A 23,806-nucleotide genomic window follows, 5' to 3' on the forward strand; every position below is an offset into this window, starting at 1 on the left:
GGATTGTATTGAACCGAGGCCAATCAGCAAAGGGCGAATCCTGGTATCGTGGCGCAGCAGTCCAATATATATACAGCCTGGTCCTCGTGTGGCGTCATGCGCGGACACGGCCCAAGAGAAGCATGTCCGCGGTGCGTCCTTTTTGTACCCAGATATTACGGAATTCATCTCATTTTCATTTACTAGCAGTGATGCGAGCATCCGTTTTGAATTCTTGGTCTCCGGTTTCATTAACATATATGTGTGGTCCCAGGTATAAGAATCGTCTTCATATTCTTCCCCCGCACTCATATGTTTTGCTCAGGAAAGTATATACAACACCATTGTCCTGTTGTACCCTGCAGTATTGGACCCATGGCTTGCGGTGATGCTGTGATGCCTTCCCGACGAGGAATGCTGGTGCCTTACTCGGGTCCACTATCCCGCCTTCGTCTCAGTTGATCCCCTTATTACTTCGCCTGGCGAGGCTAGACTCGAAGAGTATAACAGCGTTTCCGCGTCTCGCATCTCAACATGTGTCCTACTACCCTTCAGAATCACATACGCGCGTCCACGAGTTGTCTCCGCATCCATGGTTTTCCATGTAATCTCTTGTCAAACTCTACACACATATTCCTGTTAAGGAACCTCGTCGCGGGGGGTTACGGCGTGGTGGCTGTGCCGCAGTAACAAATCGCCGTGCGAAGGCGATTCTGATACAATAGAATACTCGGTGTCCGTTGTGCACGGTCATCTCGAGGTATTCAAATACCAATACACGCCTTCTACATGCATCTCGACCCTATCATCGGTGATCCCCTCGGAAAAGAGGATATATTATAACTCTTCTCCGTTTTCTTACTCCTAGTTGAACCCCCACCATCATGGCGAGGGCGGTCAAGATCTCGCCTTCAACTCAGTCCTTCGCGTCCGATCGCAAACAACAGCATGACGCGTCTCCTGTTCCTCCTGTTCCTCCTGTTCCTCCACTGAAGGCAAGGCCCCCACCGTCTCTGTGGTCGTACCTTCCCACATGGGTTTCGAAGAACCTACGCTCGAAGAGGTCGTTGAAGATATTGTTCAGATCATGTGTAGCTTGTTGGCTGGCGTATGTGATCATGCTCCCGAATGCGTCGCTGAGAACGCTTGGTACAGCGTACGTCGATGACTCATCCTATTTTGTTCCCGTATAACTCACGTCATCACAAGTGGATTCTTTGGGCTGCTAACAAGTTTGTTTGTGCCAGCCTACATACCTGTACAGCTCTTTTTCTTTGTGAGTGGCTCGTTACTCGCTATGGCCCCTCATTTTATATCCGGCAGATTATGACCACCGTTGAGGTCGGGCTTCTCTTGGGATGGGGTATTGGTGCAGCTGCCATGCGTGCGGCCAACGAATCTAGGGATCCATCTGTCCTACAAGCATCGATGGCCGTTCTGAATGCAAGGTTCGCACTAAGCTTACTATCAGCTATCACTATTTGAATGACTGTCGTATAGCATAGCAGCTAATCCGGCCTTTCAAGCCAATCCTACGCTAGCAACGACCACCGCGATCTACCACGGAGTCTTTCTGGACACTCGGTGAGCCATGTATCTTTTGATGTAAACCGGTGGTTCATCTCCTTTGCAGCGCTTCAGTGGTGTATGGATGCTTTTTGGGGCTTGGAGCTTTCATAATGGGTCTTTTCCGGGCCTACGCACCAACTCTGATATTCCTTAGCATCTTTGGAACTATTGCAAGTACGCCTTCACTTCTCTCTTTTCTTTTATCTTCTGACACATGTTGCTTGCACTCCAGTGGATATTTTTGCTGTGAGCCACCTACCCCTGAGCATGACAGAGGAAGTTGACTTAATCTCAGACCTACGGACCTCTATTTCCAACCGCTCACTATCACTTAATGAACTCTATGGCCATCTCAGTTTCATGCTATATGGCTATTGCGATTTTGACGACCATATTTATCTTCCCCGAAAGCATGAATCACTCACTTATTAACGACGTATTGGAACAACTAGACCGCTTGAAAGATATGGTGGAGACTCAGGACGAAGTGTTGCGTACACCGCCAGAGCACCTAGTTTCTGAACAGTCACCTTTGATCAAGGAGACCAAAGTCGCGAGAGCCACAATCGTACTCTCTCAGCAACAGCGTAAGCATTCTTTATTCGTTAAATCGGAAATACTCACTTGACGACAGTTATGGCTACGTCCCGATTTATCCACTTGGAATTCAGTCACGGAAGATGGAATGGCGATGATGTGCTAGATCTGTTGGAACCGCTCCTTACCCTAGTCACTCAAGTTGGTCAGTATCTCCCAGTTAGCTGTCCCTGGCATCCGGCTCACCCATCCTTCTTCCTAGCCGGTCTCCAGAGCTTCTCTCAGCTCATCTGCATGTCCCAGCATCTGTTTGAGCGTTTCCGTTCGGATTCTACCACCACGATTCCTGATACTAGCGACGGCTATCTTCTCCGGCGATATCACGAGCGTAACGAGACTATCGAAGCGGAGCACAAGGTCCACGTATCTGAGGTCCTCCCCATCATCGACCGCTCTACGGGTCCTCTCCGACAAGCCATCTCGAATGGCATCGAGACGACCAAACGCTCTCTGAACCATATCAATCAGTGTCGGTGGAGTCGTAACGCGGATATGGACGCTCAGATGCGAGTGGGGCTGGATAAAGCTATCGAAGAACTCCAGTCCTCCCTTGGTGAATTCAAGAAGACCAACAGACTTGCTCTGATCAACCCTTTCAGGCCCATCCTCAATAACCGCGAGCTCACCCAAGGGAGCCAGACCCTGCCACTACGTTCGTTGTATGTATCGTATGTGTTTGCGACGACGATGATCAACGTAGGCGAGGCATCCCTGGGTTTGATGACGCTTGTGAGTGATACCATGGAGAAAAGGAAGGCGAACCGGTTGTGGGCGCCCAAGGGGCTGAGAAAGCTGTGGAAGATCCTTTCAGCGAGAGGTGATCAGACAAATGCGGTGCTTGGGGACGACGTTTCGCCCCATGCTACCGGTCGGCATGTGGAGGAGCACGAGGTGGACCATCGTACGTGAAATGCAGGTTCTTCTAATTTATGCTTTGGGTATTGATGATATCTCTGTAGGACGCGACCCGGATAGCCGGCCGCCGACCAATGCTTTCCAGAGAGTCATGCATCGTATCTCTGCTGTATATCGCTGGACGCTGACTCCGGAAGCTATCGTGCGTTTTATCTAATGCTTCTTTTGCTAATGACTCACTTCTGCTGCAGTTTGCCTTCAAATATATATTCATTTCTATCGCTCTTTGGATTCCTTGTGTGGTGCGGTCTTCTGCATGTATGTCTAACCGCTGACCTTTCGTTTAACGACTAATCTTTATATTTTGATAGTCTTTTTCTACAGAGAGAAAGGCATCTGGTACCGTTTGTTTTCTTGTATTTCTTTTTATAAATTGATTCTTATCACGTAGGGCGCTTATCATGGCTCAAACAGTGATCAATCTGTATGCTGCGGATCAGATATTCAAGTGGGTGGTCTTGTTTTGTTTTTTTTTTTCCTGCCTCTCTCACCAGTGAACCTCTATAGCCTGGTAACCCGCTTGATTGGTACTTTTGGTGGGCTCGTCGCTGGTCTTCTCGCCTGGTATCTCGGTGAGTTACTCTTAAAGCGAAGAGAGTAATCCGTCGTTCTCATCGTTAACATACACATAGGCAATGCTAATTCACACGGAAGTGTCTACGGATCTGCTGCAGCAGTGGGCTTCGTACTCATCCCTATAGTCTTTGTTCGCCTTTTCAGTCCCGTCAAATATCTTCAGGGAGTCGTTCTAGGATGTGTGAGTACACGTGCTTTCATCCAAAACGTGTAAAAGTCATGCTATGTTTTATTAGGCAACCTTCGCCCTTGTGGTTGGATATTCGTGGATAGACGGGCATTTGACCCAATTGGCTACTCCTGGTACGTCTACTGTTCTGATGTTCTACGATGTGGATCGGCCAACTTCGTGACAGGTCAAGGTTGGTCCGTTGCTTGGAGGCGCTGGGTGTTGGTTGTCATTGGTAAGCTTTCAACCACAACTTTTTCCCCTCCCCGTCAGATTTTCTTTTCAGGTTCCGGCGCATCTTTCGTTGTTATGATGCTTCCCCCTACTTCTGGACGAAAGGCCGTACGTCTACGGAATGCGTCATCGATATCATCACTGTCGAATCTTTACGGACACCTCATATCAACGTGGATATCTGAGGTCGGGCCTGACGAAGAAAAGGTCGAACGGGGTGAAGAGCAAGCCAAGACAAGGTGGGTGAAAGAGTTCCGTGAGAAGGTTATGGGAGCTTCGTCGGAAATGCGCACGATACGGGAGTTGACTGAGCTAGCGATGTGGGAGGGGAGTTTGCGCGGCAAGTGGCCGAAGGAGGAGTACGTACAACTAGTGGAGGTGCAGATTGAGATGGTCTCGAGTTTGTGGCAGGTACGTAGTATCTTTTGAGTTCCTATCAGTCAAGCTGACTTGATCTTCATCGATTAGCTCGGAGCCGCGCTTATGCAGCTTGACGACGCTTGGCGGGTGACTTTCCTCCATCATACGGGCGTGCTGAATCCCAACTTTGTGCGCTACATTCTCTTCTTAGGCGTGCAGGTACTGAATGTCAGATCTTAGATTTCGGACGTCATGGGCCTTTTTTCGCTTGTATCACAATCTTTGCGCACTGCTGAGCCGATGCATCAAGTTCTCCCAGAGACACTCCTGGAGAAGCTGTTCTATCACCAGAGCAACTATGCGATCAGGGACTCGCTGACGCTAGAGTCTGCCACCTCGTTGGACTATATGTATTACGCCGCCGGTGTGGTTGCGGTGTATCAGCTCTTGCATGTGAGTTATGATCTTGTTCTGACCAAGAGTCTGGTATGCTGATTACTACGCGATGTGGCAGTCTCTTGATGAACTTCACCGCATAACGAAGACACTTTGCGGAGAGGTACCCTTGAGAGGATTTACGAGGTGGAAGGCTGAGTTCGAGCAGTCTAGGACGGAGATTCGTGCGGCATAGGCGGTTGGTTAGTTCGTTGGTTATCTTAGTTGCTTTCTAATGTAATAGGACATTGCCCATTTTAAGACATCTTATGAGGCATGACAAAGACGCGCTCCAAGCGTCGACTACTGTCGGTAGCACAGACAAAGAAAAGGACCGGTTCGGTGTAGCGTGTGTCTACACTTCCTCGAAACAGTTTCGTTGACTTGTTTCATACATCAGTGGCGTTTTTAAGACTTCGTCTTACCCTCTTTGGGTGGATCTCAAAACATTGTATGAAGCGGCATTTCGGCATGGAAGATTTCCGCGATTTCCTCCAAAAAGCGCTGTGGTCCGTGCACGTTGACGGATTCATATATAAACCAGCATCCGGTCCCGTGATTTTTCATCTCTTGTGCTAGGGTTTACTGTCACCTATGAGGTCTTTACCGAGGTACAGTTATTTTGCTGATTGCAAATTATACATCCGAACCCGTCTATTTGCTTCGGCTTATAGCAATTTTTGGAAACCTCCACTTCTTTTTTCATTTCTTCTGTGAAGATGTGACGGTGCATCTGAGAAGGAATGAAAGTTAGTTCATTGTTTATAGTTAGACTATCTTTTTTGAGCCAGTGCAATATGTATTTTTGGTATATGTGACATCACAACTATCTCCACTGTGAAATTTGAAGTGATGCTTGAAGTTGTACTGTGTTAAGTATGTGATGCCGAGAGGAAAGGATGATTGACTGTCTATGTTTCCCTGTGAGTAGATATCAACCAGAATAAAGCTGATAAAATATGTCCCCCTCAGTCCTCCTCTACTCTCACATTTACACATTGGACTTTCCTGTTCACACTGATATGACACTCCTAGTATAAAGGTATGACCCTGCAGTCATTGTTAAAGTTCCTCTGACATGATGTCCTGGACTCCCGGGCCTGTCAAATCCCTGAGACATTTGGGGTATCTCTAACCCCCAGAATGACTATAAATTTAATTTGCAGATTTGGAACTACAAACCATCCACGAAAAGCACTTAACCATCAGAACCGAGTATATGTGACTAAGTAGCTGGTTCCGGAGTTGCTGTATATCTGCTACATATCTGCTTCCATCGTCATCACAACCATGAAGCGGAGGCGTTCGGACCGGCAACACCCATATACTCTAAATCTTCTTTTTTGCCAAGGATTCCAAGGGGTGATCTTTTTGGGAACATTAGACTTTCTCTATGGTCGACGGTTGGCACGCCTCGATTTTGTAAGGACAATATTACTGGGTCAGTGCTCTCTCGTTAGCACCTTCATTAATGTTATGGCGACCACGTAATCTGTCATTGACCAAGTGGCAGTAAGAGTGATATCGATGATCTGGTACGCTGGCCCAGATATCGGCTGTCGCACCTGACACTCATTTCCCTGGGATTAGCCTCGACCGGACCTGAATTTAATTATGTCGCGCCCCTTTGAAGATATTGCGGAAGCTAATATGTACGACCTAGTATTTTTGGAAAGACTACAGAACTCCGCGAGGATAAAACAAGTACTTGCAATGTGCATCGAACCGACTTGTATTCTGTATGACCACCTTCCGTCCCAGGATCCCGTATACTGATTGGTTGAGACGTCTGCCTACGAAAGCAGACCAGCGTATATCACCTGCACATATGAAACGCTCCCGACCCATACATTAATCTCCACTGCACGGAAGCACACTCATATTGATGAACAGCACGCTCTAGTCGTTAATTTCGATCCCATTGGGTATGGCTCATGCTATATCTGCATCCACGAGGTTCGCGGAGTATGTCATATCGAACTCCCTCCTTCGAGCAGCACCTTGGCTATCGATTATCGGCCCCGGGGTTAGGCCGAAGCTGCCTCTAGTCATCGTCGCGTGCTTGTCTGCCTGCGCTGCTTCACGTCAGACATTGTCTTCTTCTAGCCGGCACGGACCGGCGAAAGTAGCCAAGTGAAGGAGTACTTGCTTGGAATTTTTGTAAGTAGATTGAGAAAGATGTACTTATAGATTGTTTATACGCGCCTTAGGAGTTTGAAGATGAACGACGAGAAATTGAACAGACTGCTCGACAAAACGTCGACGTTCCTATTTTTCCATGGTGTACGAATAACGTTGGCTAGGCGAGTCATTCATTTGCCATTTGCCACTAAGTATATCACTTCCTCCTGCGGAAAGACAAATGCTTAGAATTCGTTGTCTTCTTTGATGTTTTTCTTGACCAAACTGGTGCTGGGTTTTCCTATTGCGCTGTTGGTTTGGCATTCCATTGTCTGCTTCGTTTTCGTACAGCTTTGGAGGTTCCATCCGCAGAGCTTTGCGCAGTTTATTCCACTCCGATCCACTCTACGATGAGCGGATGACCTACTCAGTGACGTGAGTCGTAGTGGAGAAGATGCATGCTCTCGACACGACACCTAGGCATGCTATTAATTACCGCATTTCTGAGAGTTTATCAAGGGAGTAGCTCCACTGAACGCTATCCGTATAACCATCAATGTCCAATATCCTCCAAGCTCTATCCACCGAACGAAGGCAACGCGTTGAGCAAGGGGGAGCTCCCAAGTTCAACGAGCCAGAGTGCGGCGACCTTCCCATCCAGACTCGCATTGATATATGGAAGGCTGGAGAGGTGTATATGCCGACCAAGCAATATGCACTTCTTGGCTACTGCACCATGTATTTTGACGACTCCAAGTACGGTTTGGGCGTCACCTGTACTTGGGAGTGTATCAAAGCTCGTGAGTAGCTCGGGTTTTTTCTCTACATTCGTACTAAGGCTTGGTACGCACAGACGTTTCGGACGAGAACAACAAGGTTTGAGTCATCTTTTGAGCAAGGATTAACTCGGTGTTCATGCTTTTCAATCAATAGCCACATAGGGACCAGAGCAACGAGTGGTGGAAACTCTGTCGCGCGCCGAAGCGAACTTCCATCTAGGTAGGCTTCAGGTTATGCACCGCGACCGTGACACTGATATTAAACTCATAGATGTCGAGCCTGGGCCTGATCGTCATCCTTCTGTCACTTGGTTGTCGGCTTATCTAGTAGATACGCATTTAGCCTTCGCGTACTTCTGCTCGTGATGTGACTTCTGTTGTTCTGAGAATCATATACTTCTTGGCATTCACGCGTTGTCCGCTGTACTTTCCCAAAGCCATCACAGACTTCCTTCGGCATCGCCAGAATTAAAAAAGTTTTCCATATATGACTCGCTCACATAGGAATAGGAGGTCAAAGCTACTTGAGGAAGGACGCCATACCGGCATCAGCTCACTTGCTCGCTTGATTTTGACAGGACACAAGTGCTTGACGGTCATATCTATTATTTTTATGCTTCCAAATGACCAGATCTATCGAATCTCTCATGCTTGCGACGAATGTTAGAATAAAGTCACCACAAATGTCCCTGGCCGTCGGCTTCAATGCACGATCGTTATCTTTACAAAGATCCTTTCGATCTTCAAGCCGCACATTTGATATTGTACAATTAGACCAGGGGAGGCCTCCGTCTAGAGCGAATCATTTCAAAGGATAACTCGAAGTCAAAAGATTTGAAGACTTACTGAGGAAGGTCTGACATATTTCATGGACGGAACTGAGCGGAGGGAATGACCAACTCTGGTCTCCAGCAACAAGGATGCGATGAATATGTAGCTGTAACCACTGGTTTTAAGCCAGAAATGCCACAGTCCTGATTGGTCTACTGAACTCGGAGACGTTGGTTAAATATAGAGGGAGTTTTTCAATATACTAAGGTCTAGGGACTATCGTGCACCTCACGAAAATATCAAGACCAGCAATGAAGCGTTTTCAGTTTGACGTGGAGTGAAGTCGCGCCAAGAACCTGGAAACCATAGAGAAAAAAAAAACAGACGCTCTTCGGCATCACTATATTCATATTCTAGAATCCTAGAATATCGAAACGATAACTTGGCGAATTATAGGGCCTGAATTGCATACGCAGAGTCATAAGGTTTGTGGAACGGTCGAGGGGGGAGTTTGGCGAGAAAGCATTGGCCTAACATCATATCCTGGGAGACATACCAGCTACTATCTTCCAGAACCAAGTACAGCACAACGCATAACAGTGACTTGTGAACTGAACACTTTTGGAAATGTGTAACGGGTAACGGGTTCTTATGTCCCTAAGAAGGAAACTAACCAGAGTCACATTAGCGTGCTACGGTACCGAACACTGTCTGGCCCAAACTAGCTTCAGAGGTGTGATTAATGTATACTAACTTCTAGGGGATATTGAAAATTTTGTGGATACTTTATTTGAGGAAAAAGACGATGTGTGGTGGATGGGACAAAAAAAATTTTTCGGTGTTCCAGGTGTAACGCGTAACACCCTGTGAACACTTATCGTAATTATGCAGTAGTAGGCCCCAAGATAAGCCGGAAAGTAACAGCGTTCGACGTGATCGGCTACTGTAATTCCAAATCCGTAGGTGTACTTTTAGAACCAGATCCTAAAGCTGTTCCTCGAAGGCGCCATCCGACAGTGTCTGATCCCTAGGAGCCTAAGCAGTAGTCAAAGGGTAACTGTCTGAAGGTAAAGAGCCAGAGATATGAGTCTGCGGCAAGTCCTAAGCAAAGATACAAAAGAGATATATTCTCTTCCTCAAGCAAGGCTTGATTATTTAATTTACCGTGACAATGTCTGTGACAACTCCAAAGCGAGAATTCTGGAAGTGCAGATCTTGAGTGCGCACGCCACAGCCACGTGGGGGCGCGATTGGCATGGCTTAAGTAATCGCACCTTTGTGCGGTACCCTCGCGGACCACAGCATTTTACCACCTTTCCGCCGCCTTTCCCTCGCATTTCTCCTTCATATCCAGCCTGAACATCTAGAAATGACTTTCCTCGCATAATATCTTGATTTCCTCACTAGCGATGTTCAATGACAACCAGAAAGCCGACCAGATTGCGTTGCACTTCTATACCAAGCTATTTTACGTCGTCAGCGATGCTAGAACGACGGCTGAGTCGCGACTGCAGTTAAAGGTTGACAAATGGGTGCGTCGGAAATGTCCGTATATCACTGCAGAATACTGACAAGGACGTAGTTCAATCTGGAGACATACGACTCTGATATGTTTCCAAAGGAAATTCGCGACAAGTACAAGTCAGTGTCAACGTCTCCACCACCACCACCACTGGAAATCCAGGTCCTTCTCTCTGTACCAGAGCTTAGCAGCAATCAGGTCCTCGTTTACTTGTCGCCGGATTCATCCAGGTTGCAGATAAAGCCGACACCAAAGTATATTCTGCTCGAGAGCTGGGTCCTTGCCTTCAATAATCGCCGTATCAGTGAGGAGGATGGTTCTGACGTCGCGCTGTCCACGGTGTACAAGCATGGCATACCACTCTTTCGCAGCCTGTACAGTCTGCTGCGTATCCTCCCCGCATGGAAACTCTGCAAGCGGCTCCGGAGACGCGGGGCAGGCAATGGGAACCTCAATATCCAATTGCGGGTACGAACACAGGCGCTGGGTGATTCCGGCCTCATTCTAGGCTTCGGTATGTCCTTTACATTTCACGCCAAGTACTGATCTCATCCTTTATTATCAGATGCCTCGCCGGCGACAGGAGCTTCCCCTCTTCCCAGCAAGACGCACGTGTTCGTGCCTGTATCTCACCCCATGGGTACGCTCTCGCTGTCCGCGACGTATCTGACGATGCCTCATTTCCGGGTGGACGACTTGGAATCCCTCCTCTCGTCGCGTTTTCTCTCCGAAGGTCCAGAATTTGTGCCAACACTGTCCAAGAATCTTCAGCGAGACTCAATAACAGGCTCGCCAGGTAGCAGCCTTCCCATCCGGACTTCCCTTCCTAGATCTCCACCAATAAGTATTTCCATTGCAGACCGATTTGTCTTGCCTTCCTCCTCGCGGCCGCAATCATTAATTAGTGGCAGTCCGAGAAACGTACCTCTACCCCCCGGTTCCACATCTGGATCGTTGACCGATAACAGCAGCCGACCGCCTTCTGGACTCTCCTTGGCAGCGCGTTTGCGAAGGGAGAGCACCGGTCGAAGCGGCTCCGCAGATCTACCATCAGCTCCCCTTGCTATTCGCCGTCCAAATATTAACCCCGTGCACCCGTTCAAGAGCAACACATTAGTATCCGCATCGCCTTCAGGCGGCAGCCTTGGGGGGAGTAGTGCCTCGTTTGGAGGTGGTGTCGCAGGATCGCTATCTTCTGTAGGCATAGCAAACTTGCCGGCCCTAGGTCCTACGCGATCTCCAACGATGAACCGGGCACCGGCTCCTTTATCTCCGATAGGCCTTGCAAGCCGGCCTTCACCCCCTTTTGCACCTTCGAGCCTGCGGAGCGAGGAATCGGATAGCCCGAAACCACCACTTATACCTCCCAGGAAGCGTTACTCAAGCAGCTTCGGCCATCGATACGCGCCATCTCTGGGTGCAGGAAGCGATGGCAGCGGCAGCGCGAACGAGAAAGTCGGGAGCGCGTCTTTCCTGAGCACCAATACGGATGACGATGAGATTTCGACATTTGTGCAGGATATCGATGCGAGGAAACCGCTGAGCGGGAGGCACAGGCTGCACTCGCAGTCTCCACGACAGGCATTTCCGGTGCTGCCGCCGCCACAGAAGGAAGAGGGCGGGCTGCTGCTAAAGCAGGAGGCCATCTCACCGCCTGGCGCTATGCTGACTAGTGAGGGGGAAGTGGATGAGAAGCTTCGAAAGATGAACGAAGCATTCCTTGCGAGTTTGGAAGGCCTAGGAGGGATTGAGGGGAACATCCGGAGGAAGACGAGTGATAGCCCCGAAAGCCGTGGGAGGGGGAGTCCCATCGGGCTTGGGATGGGGGGATTTGTGCGCCCGAGATACGGTTCAGCTACGAGCCAGGGGTCGGAGGAGGTGATTGGGAAATTGGAGTTTGATGATGACCGCAGGCGTGGGTGAGGCTCGTGCTGGACTTGTATATATATTCCTCTTTATGATCCCATGTGTAGCAAAGCATATGTCTCAATATCTATTTCATGTTTTTTTGTTTTATCTCATCACACGTATTACCAGTATCAATATCATCGATGTGGCGGCGAGGTCTCCACCTCTACGACCACATTTTTCACATTAGTTAAACGATAGGGCACCAAGGGAGTCTACATGTTTGCTGCAAGGAAACCGAATGTTTATGAGACCCCAGTGAACGGGCTTTGCCTGTTCGGTGTTCTGAATAAACTCTGTTCGTATCACTACCCCAAAGAAAGTCTAGTGTGGTTCATCACTGATCGGAGAACTGAGAAAATGATATAGTAATACAATAGCAGAACGAAGATACATCAATCACGCGAACCCAATTTTTTCTCCTATTTCATTTTAGCTCCCATACCAAAGTGCAGGGCTTACAACTAACGTACTTTTCAACTGTTTTGCAATAAAACCGGCGAGGTATTTGACCATATTTCCTGTCTCTTCGCCAACGGGCCGAATCCATTCTGGGGGTAACGAAAAGCCGTACTGGGGAATATCAGGAAAGCTGAATAAACTAACGATCAGAAAGCGCACATACCGTTCCTGTATCGCGTAGATGGACAGCATAAGAGTACTTTATCTGGGCACGGGCGTACATCCAGTCGACGATGTTCCCGGGGGCGCTGTATTTGGGTAAGAAGATGATCGCTTCATGCCTGTATGATTTAAAAACTTGCCGGTATAGAGACTCGCAGAGGGTCGCGATCTATATAACATGATAAGCTCCCGGAAAATCGCTCAGCAACGACGGACACACCTTAAATTTTGTGCCATGAGCGAGCTTCAACGCGTGCGCTGCGCCAGTCGCTGCTTCAATCTGATCCTCCGCGTCTTTCGGCACGCGTTCGCACGAGTACGAGTATGGAGACGAGACTACCCAAGCTCGCGGTAAGCAAAGAGAAAATTTGCAACCGTGTGTCAAGATGTACTCATTTGGCCATAGCTCCGCAAGTCGACAAACGCGAGAAGGTTGGGAAGGGTCGTGATATAGTTGGCGAGGTTGTTCACTTCTGGGGCTTCAAACGGTCGGTGACCCGGGAACCAATGCGAGCAAGGGTCAACAGGTGTTGCGGGGTTCTTGAAGTACATCGCATTGGCTTTCCATTTGTATCCCTGACAAAAAGTGTGAAGGAACGTAAATGAAAAGATGGGGAGAGGGAGGCGTACCCAATTCCTAGTAGCTAGTAAGCCTCCTGAGTCGAAGGAAAGGGACAGACGACACACCTGTTCATATCTAATCCAATACATTTTTCAGCAGGACCCATGACTTGACGGTTTTTATACCAGAAGCGGTCGCTCTCCCAGGTGAAGTCGTACCCATCAGGATTAGGAGCTGGGATGATGTAGAAATCCTATAACGACAAATCCGTGAGCCATGGCTATGAGAAGTACCCGAATAAAACTTGCGTAGGTACCCAGAAGCGGTGACAAGGAGTATTTCTCGGACGCCGTGGCGACCAGGGCATGAGCGATGTACAGTGCTGCAGCCGTAGCGACCCACTGGCAGACTTTAATAAGATGATAAACGAGATGGACTGAACATCACCCACCTCCCTAGCATGTTGAGCACCTGCAACGACGAACCCGAGCTTTTGCGAGGGATCCACCCCCTTTCGATATCCCGTCTTCTTCACTCCTGTGGATCCACTGGATATTTTCAGGCCCCGCATTTCTCTGCCCTCACCTGAATGGCCCAGGTGAATGACGCTCACCGTCGAAGGGTGTTCTGCTGCCAGTTGGTAGACAAAGTCGTCGATTTCGTACAGGGGATGGTACGCGGAGTGGAACGTCGTGTTTTCGAAGGAGGCGAGGTTCCATGGCTCGACCTGCCGTTGCTGATATGGATAGTAAATGGGCGAAGAGGTGCTTGGAATCGCGCGAAGAGCTTCTGGTAGGCCCGGCCCTGAGAGGGGGGTGTATATGTCGACGAGCTCAGGCGTCGCTTGCCAGATATCGACGTCGAATTGCTGCGAGCGAAAGATGCTGCAAAGTCCAGAACGGGCAGAAAGATAACGCACCTGGAGTTCATTGACTACCCTGCTCTCGTTGCGTAAAAATCTGTGAAGCGTGCCCAGGACGGGCGACGCGTTCAAGGGCACCTGGTCGTTCGCAACGGCATTGAGCGTCAATACGAGGAAAATTGAAGCATATTTCAGCAATGTCGGCGCCATGAAGGAAGGCTTCAGAGCCTTATCGGCGGCCGCAGAACGTGGGCCATATTTTTTGGTCATGAGACTGCCCGGAAGCTATATACTTACATTTCTCTGAATCCATTCGACTGCCTTATGTTATTCTTCCCCCCTCATTACGATCAAAGACTTTTTATCATGGATGCGTTTCTCGACATTTGATCGTAGACATATGGAGATTTATCATAACTTTGACGGCGAGCTTGTGCACAAAACTAGTACTGAAGGATACAGGTGTAGAAATAAAAAGAAGACCTACCTGGGTCGCAAGGAACCCCGGAATATACAACGAAGGTTCTCAACGAATTGCAAGTCTTACTTGTGTCCTACTATTCTTAATTGGAGATATTGAGGGGACGAACGTACAGTCATAAAGATAAAGATCTAATTTCATTGTATTTCTCTCTGTTTCTCGGAATTCGCACTACATTTGTTCAGTTATTTGCCGATTGTCACAGCATTCTCTGCTCGCATACATAAAAGGGACGCTTTTCATCGGCGGTTTTAGTTTTAGAAGCAAAAAGTGTCTTGCAAGATAAAGGCAATAGGTCTCAACGATAGTCGTGAATGCATCCTAACCAGTGAGAGGTCCTTGAGGACCATGAGTGACAATAATTAATTGCCGTAAGGATATCTTCAGGGACAGCCAGAAACATCGGTGTTATCAGTTACAACCGAGGATTTTGACCAGGCCTTCGTTATAGCAGACAATTGCGAGCATCCAGTGTGAGCGAGGTAGGTTCGGAGGCTAGGAGAAAACATTGGAAGCGGGATGCCAGTCACCACAAGTCTCTACGGACCATTTAGCGAGGTCATGAACTTGGACGGCGCGCGCCAGATAGCAATCGTAATGAAAGGTGCACGTTATAGTCCTCATGCAAATGTCAGATGAAGCACAAGAACAATATGAACCTCTACCATGCCAACTGGGGCTACACAGATGAAAGGCAATCACGACATCCTTTCGTGGAGCTGCGAGAGCCTCCGACAAAATCCAGGCAAACGAGAGCTCGACTCGGAGTACTCTGTACCGGTTTAAACAATGTTTGAAGTGACAAAATGCAGCAGACCAAGTGAGAACGTCACAAACTGAGGCTAAAGGAAGAGATTTATGCAAGTCAAAGACCACAACATGAAGGAGTCGGCTGTAATGAGACTCAATCATCGCTTCAAAAGCAAATTCGAACCACAGAGCTAGCCCTGACTCTTCAAGACTGCAATGTCATCTTCCCCCAAGAACAGACAAAAAGACATGCAAGGTAGTACTCCATAGGGAAATCAGTGTCATCGTTAGCCAGACCTCAGCGACATAGCTAGAACAATAAGAAATATTAGCACGTTCTATGCCTATGTCGAGCAAGTCTCGGTGCGACCGATTTGATACCTTCGGTAAGAAACGAGGGGCATTTAGGACCTCGGACGTGGCTGATATCTCCAAAGAAATGAAAGGCATGCAAGCGATGTTGATGGTAGTTGAAGCGTAAGATGCCAAAATAGTCACCCGTTCCGGCCCTTGATCCTGACGATTCATCATTACATGTCAAACGGTTACTACTGCAAGTGTTACGTCCCTCTCTCTAGGGCCTAGCCCTCTCTACCGTGGACCACATTACTTGTGAACGCGATAGTATTCTCAACAGCAGTCACGATGGAAAGCTGTAATTGAATTTTTTCCAAAATGTCTACCCTCGTTTTTCTTGCTCGTCCACGGGCCATCGTTTTCTCGCGAAAGATTTTACCGTCCCTGGAGGCTAAGCTCCTTCCGGGGGAAAATTCTTGACGTCTCAGGCGACATTGAGGGGCATGTGTTCTCTACTTAGTGTGGTGCCAAATAAATTGTCAAGAAGGGAGACGCGCGCTTCAAAACGCGCTTCCTATTCGCTGCTGCGGTCAATTCAATTGACCTTTGTACTTTGGGACTCCTGAACTTACGAAAGGCTGTTGTTTTCGCCAGAGCCTGTGTGCCTGGCATGGTTTACTTCCGTGTTGTCCCTTCCATCCTTTTTTCTCACCGAAAGACAAGGTTGTGATGCCCAATGCTGCAGTGGGACCATGTTGACCCTCGTTTGAAGGTTGGCGGGGATACCGGACCCAAGGACAAGTGACAAAGACCTAAGGTCCCCGCCGCCGCTCGTATAGTCCTTATAACTACTAGTTTTCCTCGGTCTTCCTCCAGTAATTCTTCGCCATCGATCCTTCTCTGCCTCTCTCTTCTTCCCGCTTTCATTCTAAATGTCTGACAGTGACAACTTCAACGACCGGTCATTGCAAGACGAGCAGGACTTCCTGGTGTTCGATTTTGATCCCGAACAAGAAGAGGAAGTTGTAGAGGAGGACTGGTTCGCTCGACGTTTAGACGATCTAGAGAGATCCTCATTGTCCAGTGTCAATGTCTCATGGGTAGACAATCCTTTGCGAGCAACCTCAGGGTATGAATGGGACCAGTCCGCGTCTCGGAATGGTTCTACCAGCATTCCCACCTCCGAGTATTATATGTCCGACGCTGGAAGTAGTAACGGATCAGAGGTATGCTTTGACTTTCTTTCTATTTTCCGCTGTAAGTTCGTGTCTGATGGTTTCTATTTCACGTTACTCTTAGGTACAATACGTGGATCAAGTACACGATGCTAGCTTCGAACCGTCGCCCGCCTCAGGGCAGTATCAATCATTGATAATGCCTGACATTACCTCTCAGCGACGTAACTCATTTCCATCCAATTACCGGGCACACCACAACCTGTATGGCCCTGAGACCAGTTCTGACGATGGAAGACCTGAGGCGAGGCGTCTTAGTTGGCAGGGCGGTTACAACTGGAATGAACAGTCGTCCGATGGTGCCCCGAGCCCTTACCATTCTTCGCGGCGGCCAAGCTATGAGAACTTGCCTCAGCTCGCTACAGGCTCGATGCCGATGCCGTATCCTACAGGTAGCCACATGGCCTATAGTCATTACAATTACAGTCATCCAAACATCACCCAGAGTTTACAACGTTGGCCGCCATTTAATAGTCCTGCTTCGTCGGAAGGGGGAATACCTCTTTTAAATCGAGCAGAAACCCCCGGGCTGTCGGTGAGTGTATCTCCCTATGCGTGCATGTTCAACGGGTGACAGTCATCTCACTGTTAGGCACAACTACAATCTGCGTTATTTTTTCATGACAATAACGATCCACCTTCTCATCCCGACGTCGTTTCGGACTTTGGTGTATACCCGTCTGGGACGCAGGTACCTGAAGGACACGCCCCTTTCAACAATCCTGAAGCTGGCCGCCCCTGCCCTGCATCTCATTCAGACGTAGCTGAAGGCTCCACTGCTAGCTCTCGGTTTATTGTCTATGTCCCCAATGACAACGCCGAGGCTGGTCCCTCCAGTTCCCCATACCGCGTGCTTCCACAGACCGACTCGGACTCTGATTTTCATTCCTTGGTTTCATGCCAATTATCGCGAATTTCTTCGAATGTCAAGTTCAGAGGAGAGCCGGGGCCCAAGTCAGTTGCTTGCAATTACTGTAGAATGAAGAAGAGTAAATGTTTAGATGGTCCTGGAGAGCGGTGCCGGTGAATTCTCAGTTTCATCTTATTTCAGCTGGTGCTTATCTTTTGGGTTAGGAGATGCACTATGCTCGGTATTGAGTGTACGTACTCAGAATCGAGGAGAGGGAAATATATAAGGAAATCTAAGAAGAAGAACAAGTAGTCCCTCTCTAATGATTTGTGCACATCTTTTGCATGAAACCTGTTTAACATACCTTGTTTATAAACTTCCTAACTATACTTAATTAGCAACTAATGACTGTAAATAAATACCCAACTCTTAAGTAGTTTTATCTATGTCCCTGTTAGGCATTCTGTCATGATCTTAGTGCCTAAATTGCAATGTGCCAATGCTTACAAAAGCCTGACAAAGCCTGACAAACTTGGCCTTGGCCATGGAGAAACCTTTGAGGTATTGCCCTATCCTCTTAGGTCCAATGCTGGTTCAGAGAGAATAGCAATGAGAGAATTCTAAGTGTATTGATGTCCCTATGTCTTTTATGCTAATGTACAGAATATTTCAGAGCCATAATAAAGTACAGGTGATTGGAGGATGAGGGAAATGAATAGGGTGAATCATAGGCACAGTATTCTGAGTCAAGGTAAAGTCATATAAGTACAGTACAAAGTAAGGACAAGTCATAATGAAAATAGGGAGTAGATGGAGGCAGATAAGGATGAGCCAGGAGGTTGGGCAGGGTGCATAGGCTTTAGAAGGAAATACAAACAAACTAGGGCACTTTGTAGGGAGATACAACAGTATCCCTCTCATTAAGACTTTTGCTCCTGCAAAAGAGAAATGTCAAGTGCAAGAATTGAGGTGTTGAGGGCAGAATTGAAGTCAAGTGCTGAATCAGAAAGGTGTGATAGAACAACTGATTGTGACAAGTGACAGTTATACAGCCCTTGTCCTCATTCTTTGATATGTGTCATGCTATTGTAAGTCTGCAGAAGCATACCAGAGTGAGGTGTCACTATTAGGGGGGTGATATCATCAGGGTTGTTCTCCATTGTAAAGATTCTGGAGAATGTAGCCATTTCTAGTCATCAACTGGTAAGTATTCTTGTCTGAAATGTCACAGATAATAAAAGGTCCATCCTAATAAGGATGGAGCTTTGACTGACATTTGCTCTGTCTCTTGACCAGGTCACCAATCACTAGGCCTTGTTCTAAGTATTCTTGCTCCCATTCCTTCACAATCTGTACAAGAAGCTTGTGTCCTTCTGCATTGGCCTCCTTTCTAAATTTCTCCAAGTTATGAACATATTCCAGGCAATGTTTCTGAAGGGCTTCAATCTCCTTGTCAGTAGGAGAAAGGCATACAATATTGTAGACCATGTCATGAGGGTAGACTGTGTCATGAGAGAGGTGGGGTTCATGGCCACAGAGCATATAGAGTAGGGAGTGATTGATGGAATGGTTGATATGGGTATTGTGGGCAAGGAAAGTGTCAGGCAAGTATTTGTCCCATTCATCCTGTCTATTGGGTGCTGTATAGTGAGCTAAGATCTGGATGCAGATATCATTAAACTTTTTGAGGCACCTATTAGTCTGTGAATGATATGGTGAGATATGGAGGTGATGAATCTTCATGTGTTGAAGGAAGTTTTAAACAATGTAAGACATGAACTCTTCTCCATTATCAGTGAGAATAGCTAATGGTGCACTCAGTAGAGATATGAGCAGCTGGAGCAGGGGTATCATGGATTCACCTGAGTGATGAGGTGGAGCTTTACCATAAGAGACATTGCAATAATCTCTCCTTGGAGAGCATGGTCATGGGGAATGTAGATTTGATTGTCATAGTAAATCAAGTCCTCTGATCTGGTCATGCTCCATTCATGATTGATGGAAGAGACAATCCATTGATTCCATAGTTCTGTTTGTCATATTGCACTCTTGATTTGCTCATGGATTTCCTCTTCTGTTGGCATAATCATAGTATGAAAGTGTTTCAGCTTTAAGATGATTACTCCATTGTTGTCCTCCTCTCTCTAGTTATGATCAGACCTATGACTCAACAGATCTGCCTTCTTGTTCACTGTTTCCACCTTATAATATATAGTGTATTGATACTACATGAGTTTGATAACCCAGCAGGCTTGCTATTGGTTGAGTTTCTGCAGTGATCAGGAGTAGCATAGGTTTTGATGATTGGTCCAGACCTTAAAGATGTGAATGGCACTGATCAGGTAATGTCTCCACTTGGATAATGCCTGCATGGTTGCCAGGAGTTCCTTGTTGTAAATCTTGTAGTTGCATTCAGTGGTGGTTAGTATGTTCAAGAGGAATGCAATGGGTCACCATTTTTCATTCTGCTCCTATTGCTTCCTCACTTGAGTCAGCTTTGACTCAGAACTTCCCCTTCTCTGTTGGTACTGCAAGTACCACACCCTCAGCTAATCATCTCTTCAGATCATTAAATGTAGACTGTTGGACTATCTCTCAGGTCCAGAGAGTGTTTTCTATGAGCTGGGTCATAAGATGGATGATCTTGCTGTAATCTTGGATAAATCAGCAGTAAAAGTTTGTGAATCTGAGAAAAGACTGTAATTCCTTCTTCTTGGTTGGCCTTGGCCACTCTGTCACTCCTATCACCTTGATGGAATCCATTCAGATACTTTCTTCACTGATAATCACCCTGAGGTACTTGGTCTCAAGTATCTCAAACTTGCACTTCTCAGCTTTGAGGAACAACTTGTGTTTCCTCATCAGCTCCAATACTTGGTGAACTAGGTGTTGGTGTTCATTTTGATCTTTTGACATGATCAGAATGTTGTTCAAATAGATCATGACTTTTTCTGTGGCAATGAGGTCTTTGAGGATGTCATTTATCATCTATTGGAAGGTTGCAGATGAATTAGTTAATCTGAAAAACATAACTGTAGGCTCAAAGAGTCTGCAGTTAGTTCAGAATATAGTCTTCCATTCATCTCCTTTCTTAATCTGCATGTTGTTGTATTCCCACTGAACATCAAGCTTGAAATAATACCAAGTACCACACAACTTGTCTATCAATTCAGAAATCAATAACAGAGGATAATGATTCTTGACTGTCATCTCATTGAGTTTTCAGTAATCCTGGACTAGTTGGAGTTTACCATCCTTTTTTTTGACAAAGATGAAGGGTGATGCCATGGAGGACTTTGACAGTCTGATCTGTCTGCTGATCAGATTTTTCTCCAGGAATTTATCTAGTTTGATTTGTTCTGGCAAACTGAAGTTATATACCTTGCAGTCAAGGTTAGTGCTAGTGTTAGAAATAAGTTTGATTGCATGATTCCAAGGCTTTGGCTCTGGTAGTTTGTCAAAGTTTTCTTTGGCAAACAGATTGCAAAAGTCTCATGCTTATTCAGACACTAATTCCTTAAAGGTCTTAGTCTCTTTTTTTTTGTTCACTCTTGCTGCCAAGTCATTAGCATAGTGCACTGCTCAGACATAGATCACATGATCTATATCCACAGTCAGTATTGTTTCTCCATCTTCCATCTCCTTATCTCAGCAGTTTTCTGGATCTTCATCAGACAACTCAAAAGGTATTTTGTGACATTGGCATTGAGCAAAGATGATCTGCCCAGTCTTCCAATTGATGAGCAGGTTGTGCTGAATAAGCCAGTCATGACTCAGGAAGATCTCCTTGAATCCCAGCTCAATCATAGCTAGGTTGATCTATTCTGAGTGATCTTTGATCATCAATCAGAGTTTGATGAACTCTGTGATTGATCTAGCTTGGTTCTTTGTCCCATCAACATTATATACCAGAATTAGGGCTGCAGTGGCTTGAGTAGAAAGATTGTACTTGATGATGAAAGCATGATTGATGGAACTTCCAGTACAGCCACTGTCAACTAGAGCTGTAATAGTATATGCAGATCAGATGGTCAGGGTTTTAATCTGGACTTTGATGATGAGATATTTTCCAGTAGTCTTTTGTTGCTGGATATACTTCTTGGGCCCCCTCAACTTGTCCAACCATTCCAGAGCTTGATTTTTTCCTGCCTTTCTTATTTCTTTGATTATTTTATCAATCACTTCTTTGGCTTGCATTCAGTGTACCCAATTCTTGAATACTGCCTTGGCTTCAGTCTCATCCTTGGCATTTTGGATAGCCTGCTAAGTCTATTCAGTGTTGAATGGCTTTAGCTAACCATTGGGAGTCTCTCTTTCTGTTTGACCTATAAGCAATTGAGTCTTGGATTTTTGCAATTTCTTTAGTGTGTTTGGAGTGATAGGATCAGGTATATTTGAATGTGCATGTAAATAAGTACCTGCAGGGCTAACATAAGTCTGACTAGTGGTATTCTAAGCCACACTATTAAGTCCTTTAGCCAATTGAGTGGAATCACTCACTTATCAGCTCTGTCTTTTACCTCTTCAACCTTTATGTTCTTTCCAAGTTCTTTCAGCCTGTCAGCTTCTTTCTGCAGCTTGACTATCTGCATGCAGATCTCCTTGTAGATTCACTTCTTTTTCAGGCAACTTCAGGACAGATGACTCTTCTCTCTGCAATTGAAGCACTTTTCTTTCTTCTTTAATCTGTCAACATCCATGAGCTTCTCTTATTCAGTGTAGGTAATCCCAGTGCCAGTCTTCTGGATGGAATAAAATAGTGTGGAAGTTGAAGAGGACATGTTAGACTTAGCAGAGGTTGGCATGTTGGTCTTTTCTTGATTGGGTTTTCTGTTGTTCTATCAGTAGGAATTCTCTGCCTTCTGTTAATACTACTTCTTGTTTATTATAATGATTTGCATCTTCCATTTCTTGTATCTCTTTGGGATATTGACACTGATGTCAGAGATTATCTTGTTATGAGAGAGAGGAACCCCATTCTTTAGATATTCCATTAGGCATTTATTGTCTTCAATATTGTTGATGAGTCCAGTCAGCTTGGCAAGCCACTTAAACTCATTGAAGTATTCACTGGCTATCTGTTCCTCTATCTATAGGTTCTTCATCTCCTTCTTATGAACTTCTTGGACTGCCAGGTCAATAAACTTGTCACACACTATCTGTTTAAATATCAGCCAGAACAGCAGTTGATGGTGCTCTTTGGTGGTGGAATAAAGATTATGGCTTTTTAAAATTCACCAGACTTTGGCCTTGTCCTCAAAGTAGAGGATGGTGAAAGCAATCCAGTAGATGTCAGCTGATAAGTATGTGGAGTATACTTCAAAATATTGTTCACAATCAATTAAAAAGTGATCAATATCATCAGAGTGCCCTTTAAAGGATTATGACTTTCATATAAGATCAGGTTTGCATTGTATAAGGACTGAATCATTGGCAAGTGGTCTCATTGGATTTAGGTATTCATTGAAGGGTGAAACTTTCTGGTGTGATCCAGAGAATGAATAAAGAGAGTGATCATCAGTGATTGGGCTCTCAGTGGGTTGGTTCAGCTTTCTGATGATCTTTTTATTGATGACTATAAACTGCTGTCTAATGGCATTGGGGTCATCTCCTTCAGTCTGGCCACTAGTCTCAGCTTTATCAGCAGAGAGTTATCCTTTCATTAGCTAGCTTTCTTTCAACTTTCATGGATATCTGGTCAGATTCTCAGCTTGTAAGGTTTGTGGTTGCCAGTAGTATATAAAGGCCATAGCAGCAGTTCAGATAGTTGGTGCTGGATAAACAGCTCACTTCGAAAGAATGAGTGGCATGTTTAGCATTGGTCAGATATTAAACCAGGATTGATAACCCAGGAGTTTGGCCAGAGAGTCTTTGGGATAGGCTCAGTTATAAAGGAAAATAGCTTGTTTTGTAGCACCATACTGTACAATGTCAATTTTTTCAATGTCTGATGCTGCTAAATACTCCTTTCCTAGTGGAATCATACTCCATTCTATATCTTGGGGAATTTCAATGAATCTCTCCTGATATATCCTCCTGAATTCTTTCTCTCTTTTCTGCTGTATCTCTTTTTCCAATAGTTCTTCATCTTTGGATTCGTAAAATTTCTCAGGCCAGTCAAAAAATGCCACATTCTGATCATTGTCTTCTGTGCTGTCCTCATTGTCTCTACTGTCCCCTTTGGAGGAGTCACCAGACAGATTGAAGATG

At 46.2% G+C, this 23,806-nt stretch overlaps 4 protein-coding genes across 4 annotated transcripts; 3 read left to right on the top strand and 1 right to left on the bottom strand.

The window, feature by feature from the left end:
* Positions 1-863: 863 nt before the first annotated feature.
* Positions 864-5,030, top strand: BT62DRAFT_1012986 (uncharacterized protein; the record flags this gene model as incomplete). The annotated part of the gene is made up of 21 exons (XM_043178004.1): positions 864-1,135; positions 1,189-1,255; positions 1,303-1,427; positions 1,480-1,563; positions 1,613-1,722; positions 1,781-1,794; positions 1,844-2,135; positions 2,183-2,290; positions 2,348-3,046; positions 3,105-3,202; positions 3,252-3,318; positions 3,372-3,399; positions 3,452-3,508; positions 3,568-3,632; positions 3,693-3,817; positions 3,873-3,939; positions 3,993-4,040; positions 4,092-4,450; positions 4,508-4,588; positions 4,640-4,852; positions 4,914-5,030. 21 exons carry the CDS (start codon positions 864-866, stop codon positions 5,028-5,030), a joined length of 3,096 nt encoding a protein of 1,031 aa, XP_043033700.1.
* A 4,753-nt stretch (positions 5,031-9,783) lies between these two features.
* BT62DRAFT_938268 (uncharacterized protein) lies at positions 9,784-12,098 on the top strand. The gene is made up of 3 exons (XM_043187499.1): positions 9,784-10,037; positions 10,088-10,541; positions 10,593-12,098. The coding sequence occupies exons 1-3, from the start codon at positions 9,915-9,917 to the stop codon at positions 11,948-11,950; spliced, it is 1,935 nt and encodes a 644-aa protein (XP_043033701.1). The 5' UTR covers positions 9,784-9,914; the 3' UTR covers positions 11,951-12,098.
* On the bottom strand, positions 12,097-14,289 carry BT62DRAFT_636908 (peptidase M14). Its single transcript, XM_043181717.1, has 12 exons — positions 14,041-14,289; positions 13,573-13,989; positions 13,430-13,522; positions 13,247-13,374; positions 13,190-13,196; positions 12,952-13,135; positions 12,780-12,895; positions 12,700-12,728; positions 12,561-12,645; positions 12,409-12,508; positions 12,330-12,354; positions 12,097-12,275 (listed from the first exon to the last, which is right to left on the bottom strand). The coding sequence occupies exons 1-11, from the start codon at positions 14,251-14,253 to the stop codon at positions 12,335-12,337; spliced, it is 1,392 nt and encodes a 463-aa protein (XP_043033702.1). The 5' UTR covers positions 14,254-14,289; the 3' UTR covers positions 12,097-12,275; positions 12,330-12,334.
* A 1,898-nt stretch (positions 14,290-16,187) lies between these two features.
* Positions 16,188-18,017, top strand: BT62DRAFT_636974 (uncharacterized protein). The gene is made up of 5 exons (XM_043181718.1): positions 16,188-16,234; positions 16,284-16,737; positions 16,811-17,281; positions 17,339-17,769; positions 17,821-18,017. The coding sequence occupies exons 2-5, from the start codon at positions 16,444-16,446 to the stop codon at positions 17,906-17,908; spliced, it is 1,284 nt and encodes a 427-aa protein (XP_043033703.1). The 5' UTR covers positions 16,188-16,234; positions 16,284-16,443; the 3' UTR covers positions 17,909-18,017.
* Positions 18,018-23,806: the final 5,789 nt, after the last annotated feature.

This window comes from Guyanagaster necrorhizus (assembly GCF_019112545.1).
Source record: "Guyanagaster necrorhizus MCA 3950 unplaced genomic scaffold BT62scaffold_53, whole genome shotgun sequence".
Classification (NCBI taxonomy): Eukaryota; Fungi; Basidiomycota; class Agaricomycetes; order Agaricales; family Physalacriaceae; genus Guyanagaster; species Guyanagaster necrorhizus.

Coding starts and splice junctions, on each gene's coding strand:
- BT62DRAFT_938268 (XM_043187499.1), top strand. CDS start 9,915: ATGTTCAATGACAACCAGAAAGCCGACCAGATTGCGTTGCACTTCTAT. Junction 10,038..10,087: donor AGTTAAAGGTTGACAAATGG/GTGCGTCGGAAA, acceptor ACAAGGACGTAG/TTCAATCTGGAGACATACGA. Junction 10,542..10,592: donor CGGCCTCATTCTAGGCTTCG/GTATGTCCTTTA, acceptor CTTTATTATCAG/ATGCCTCGCCGGCGACAGGA.
- BT62DRAFT_636908 (XM_043181717.1), bottom strand. CDS start 14,253: ATGACCAAAAAATATGGCCCACGTTCTGCGGCCGCCGATAAGGCTCTG. Junction 13,375..13,429: donor CACCGCTTCTGGGTACCTAC/GCAAGTTTTATT, acceptor TTGTCGTTATAG/GATTTCTACATCATCCCAGC. Junction 12,509..12,560: donor ATCTACGCGATACAGGAACG/GTATGTGCGCTT, acceptor GATATTCCCCAG/TACGGCTTTTCGTTACCCCC.
- BT62DRAFT_636974 (XM_043181718.1), top strand. CDS start 16,444: ATGTCTGACAGTGACAACTTCAACGACCGGTCATTGCAAGACGAGCAG. Junction 17,282..17,338: donor CAGAAACCCCCGGGCTGTCG/GTGAGTGTATCT, acceptor TCTCACTGTTAG/GCACAACTACAATCTGCGTT. Junction 17,770..17,820: donor GGTCCTGGAGAGCGGTGCCG/GTGAATTCTCAG, acceptor CTTTTGGGTTAG/GAGATGCACTATGCTCGGTA.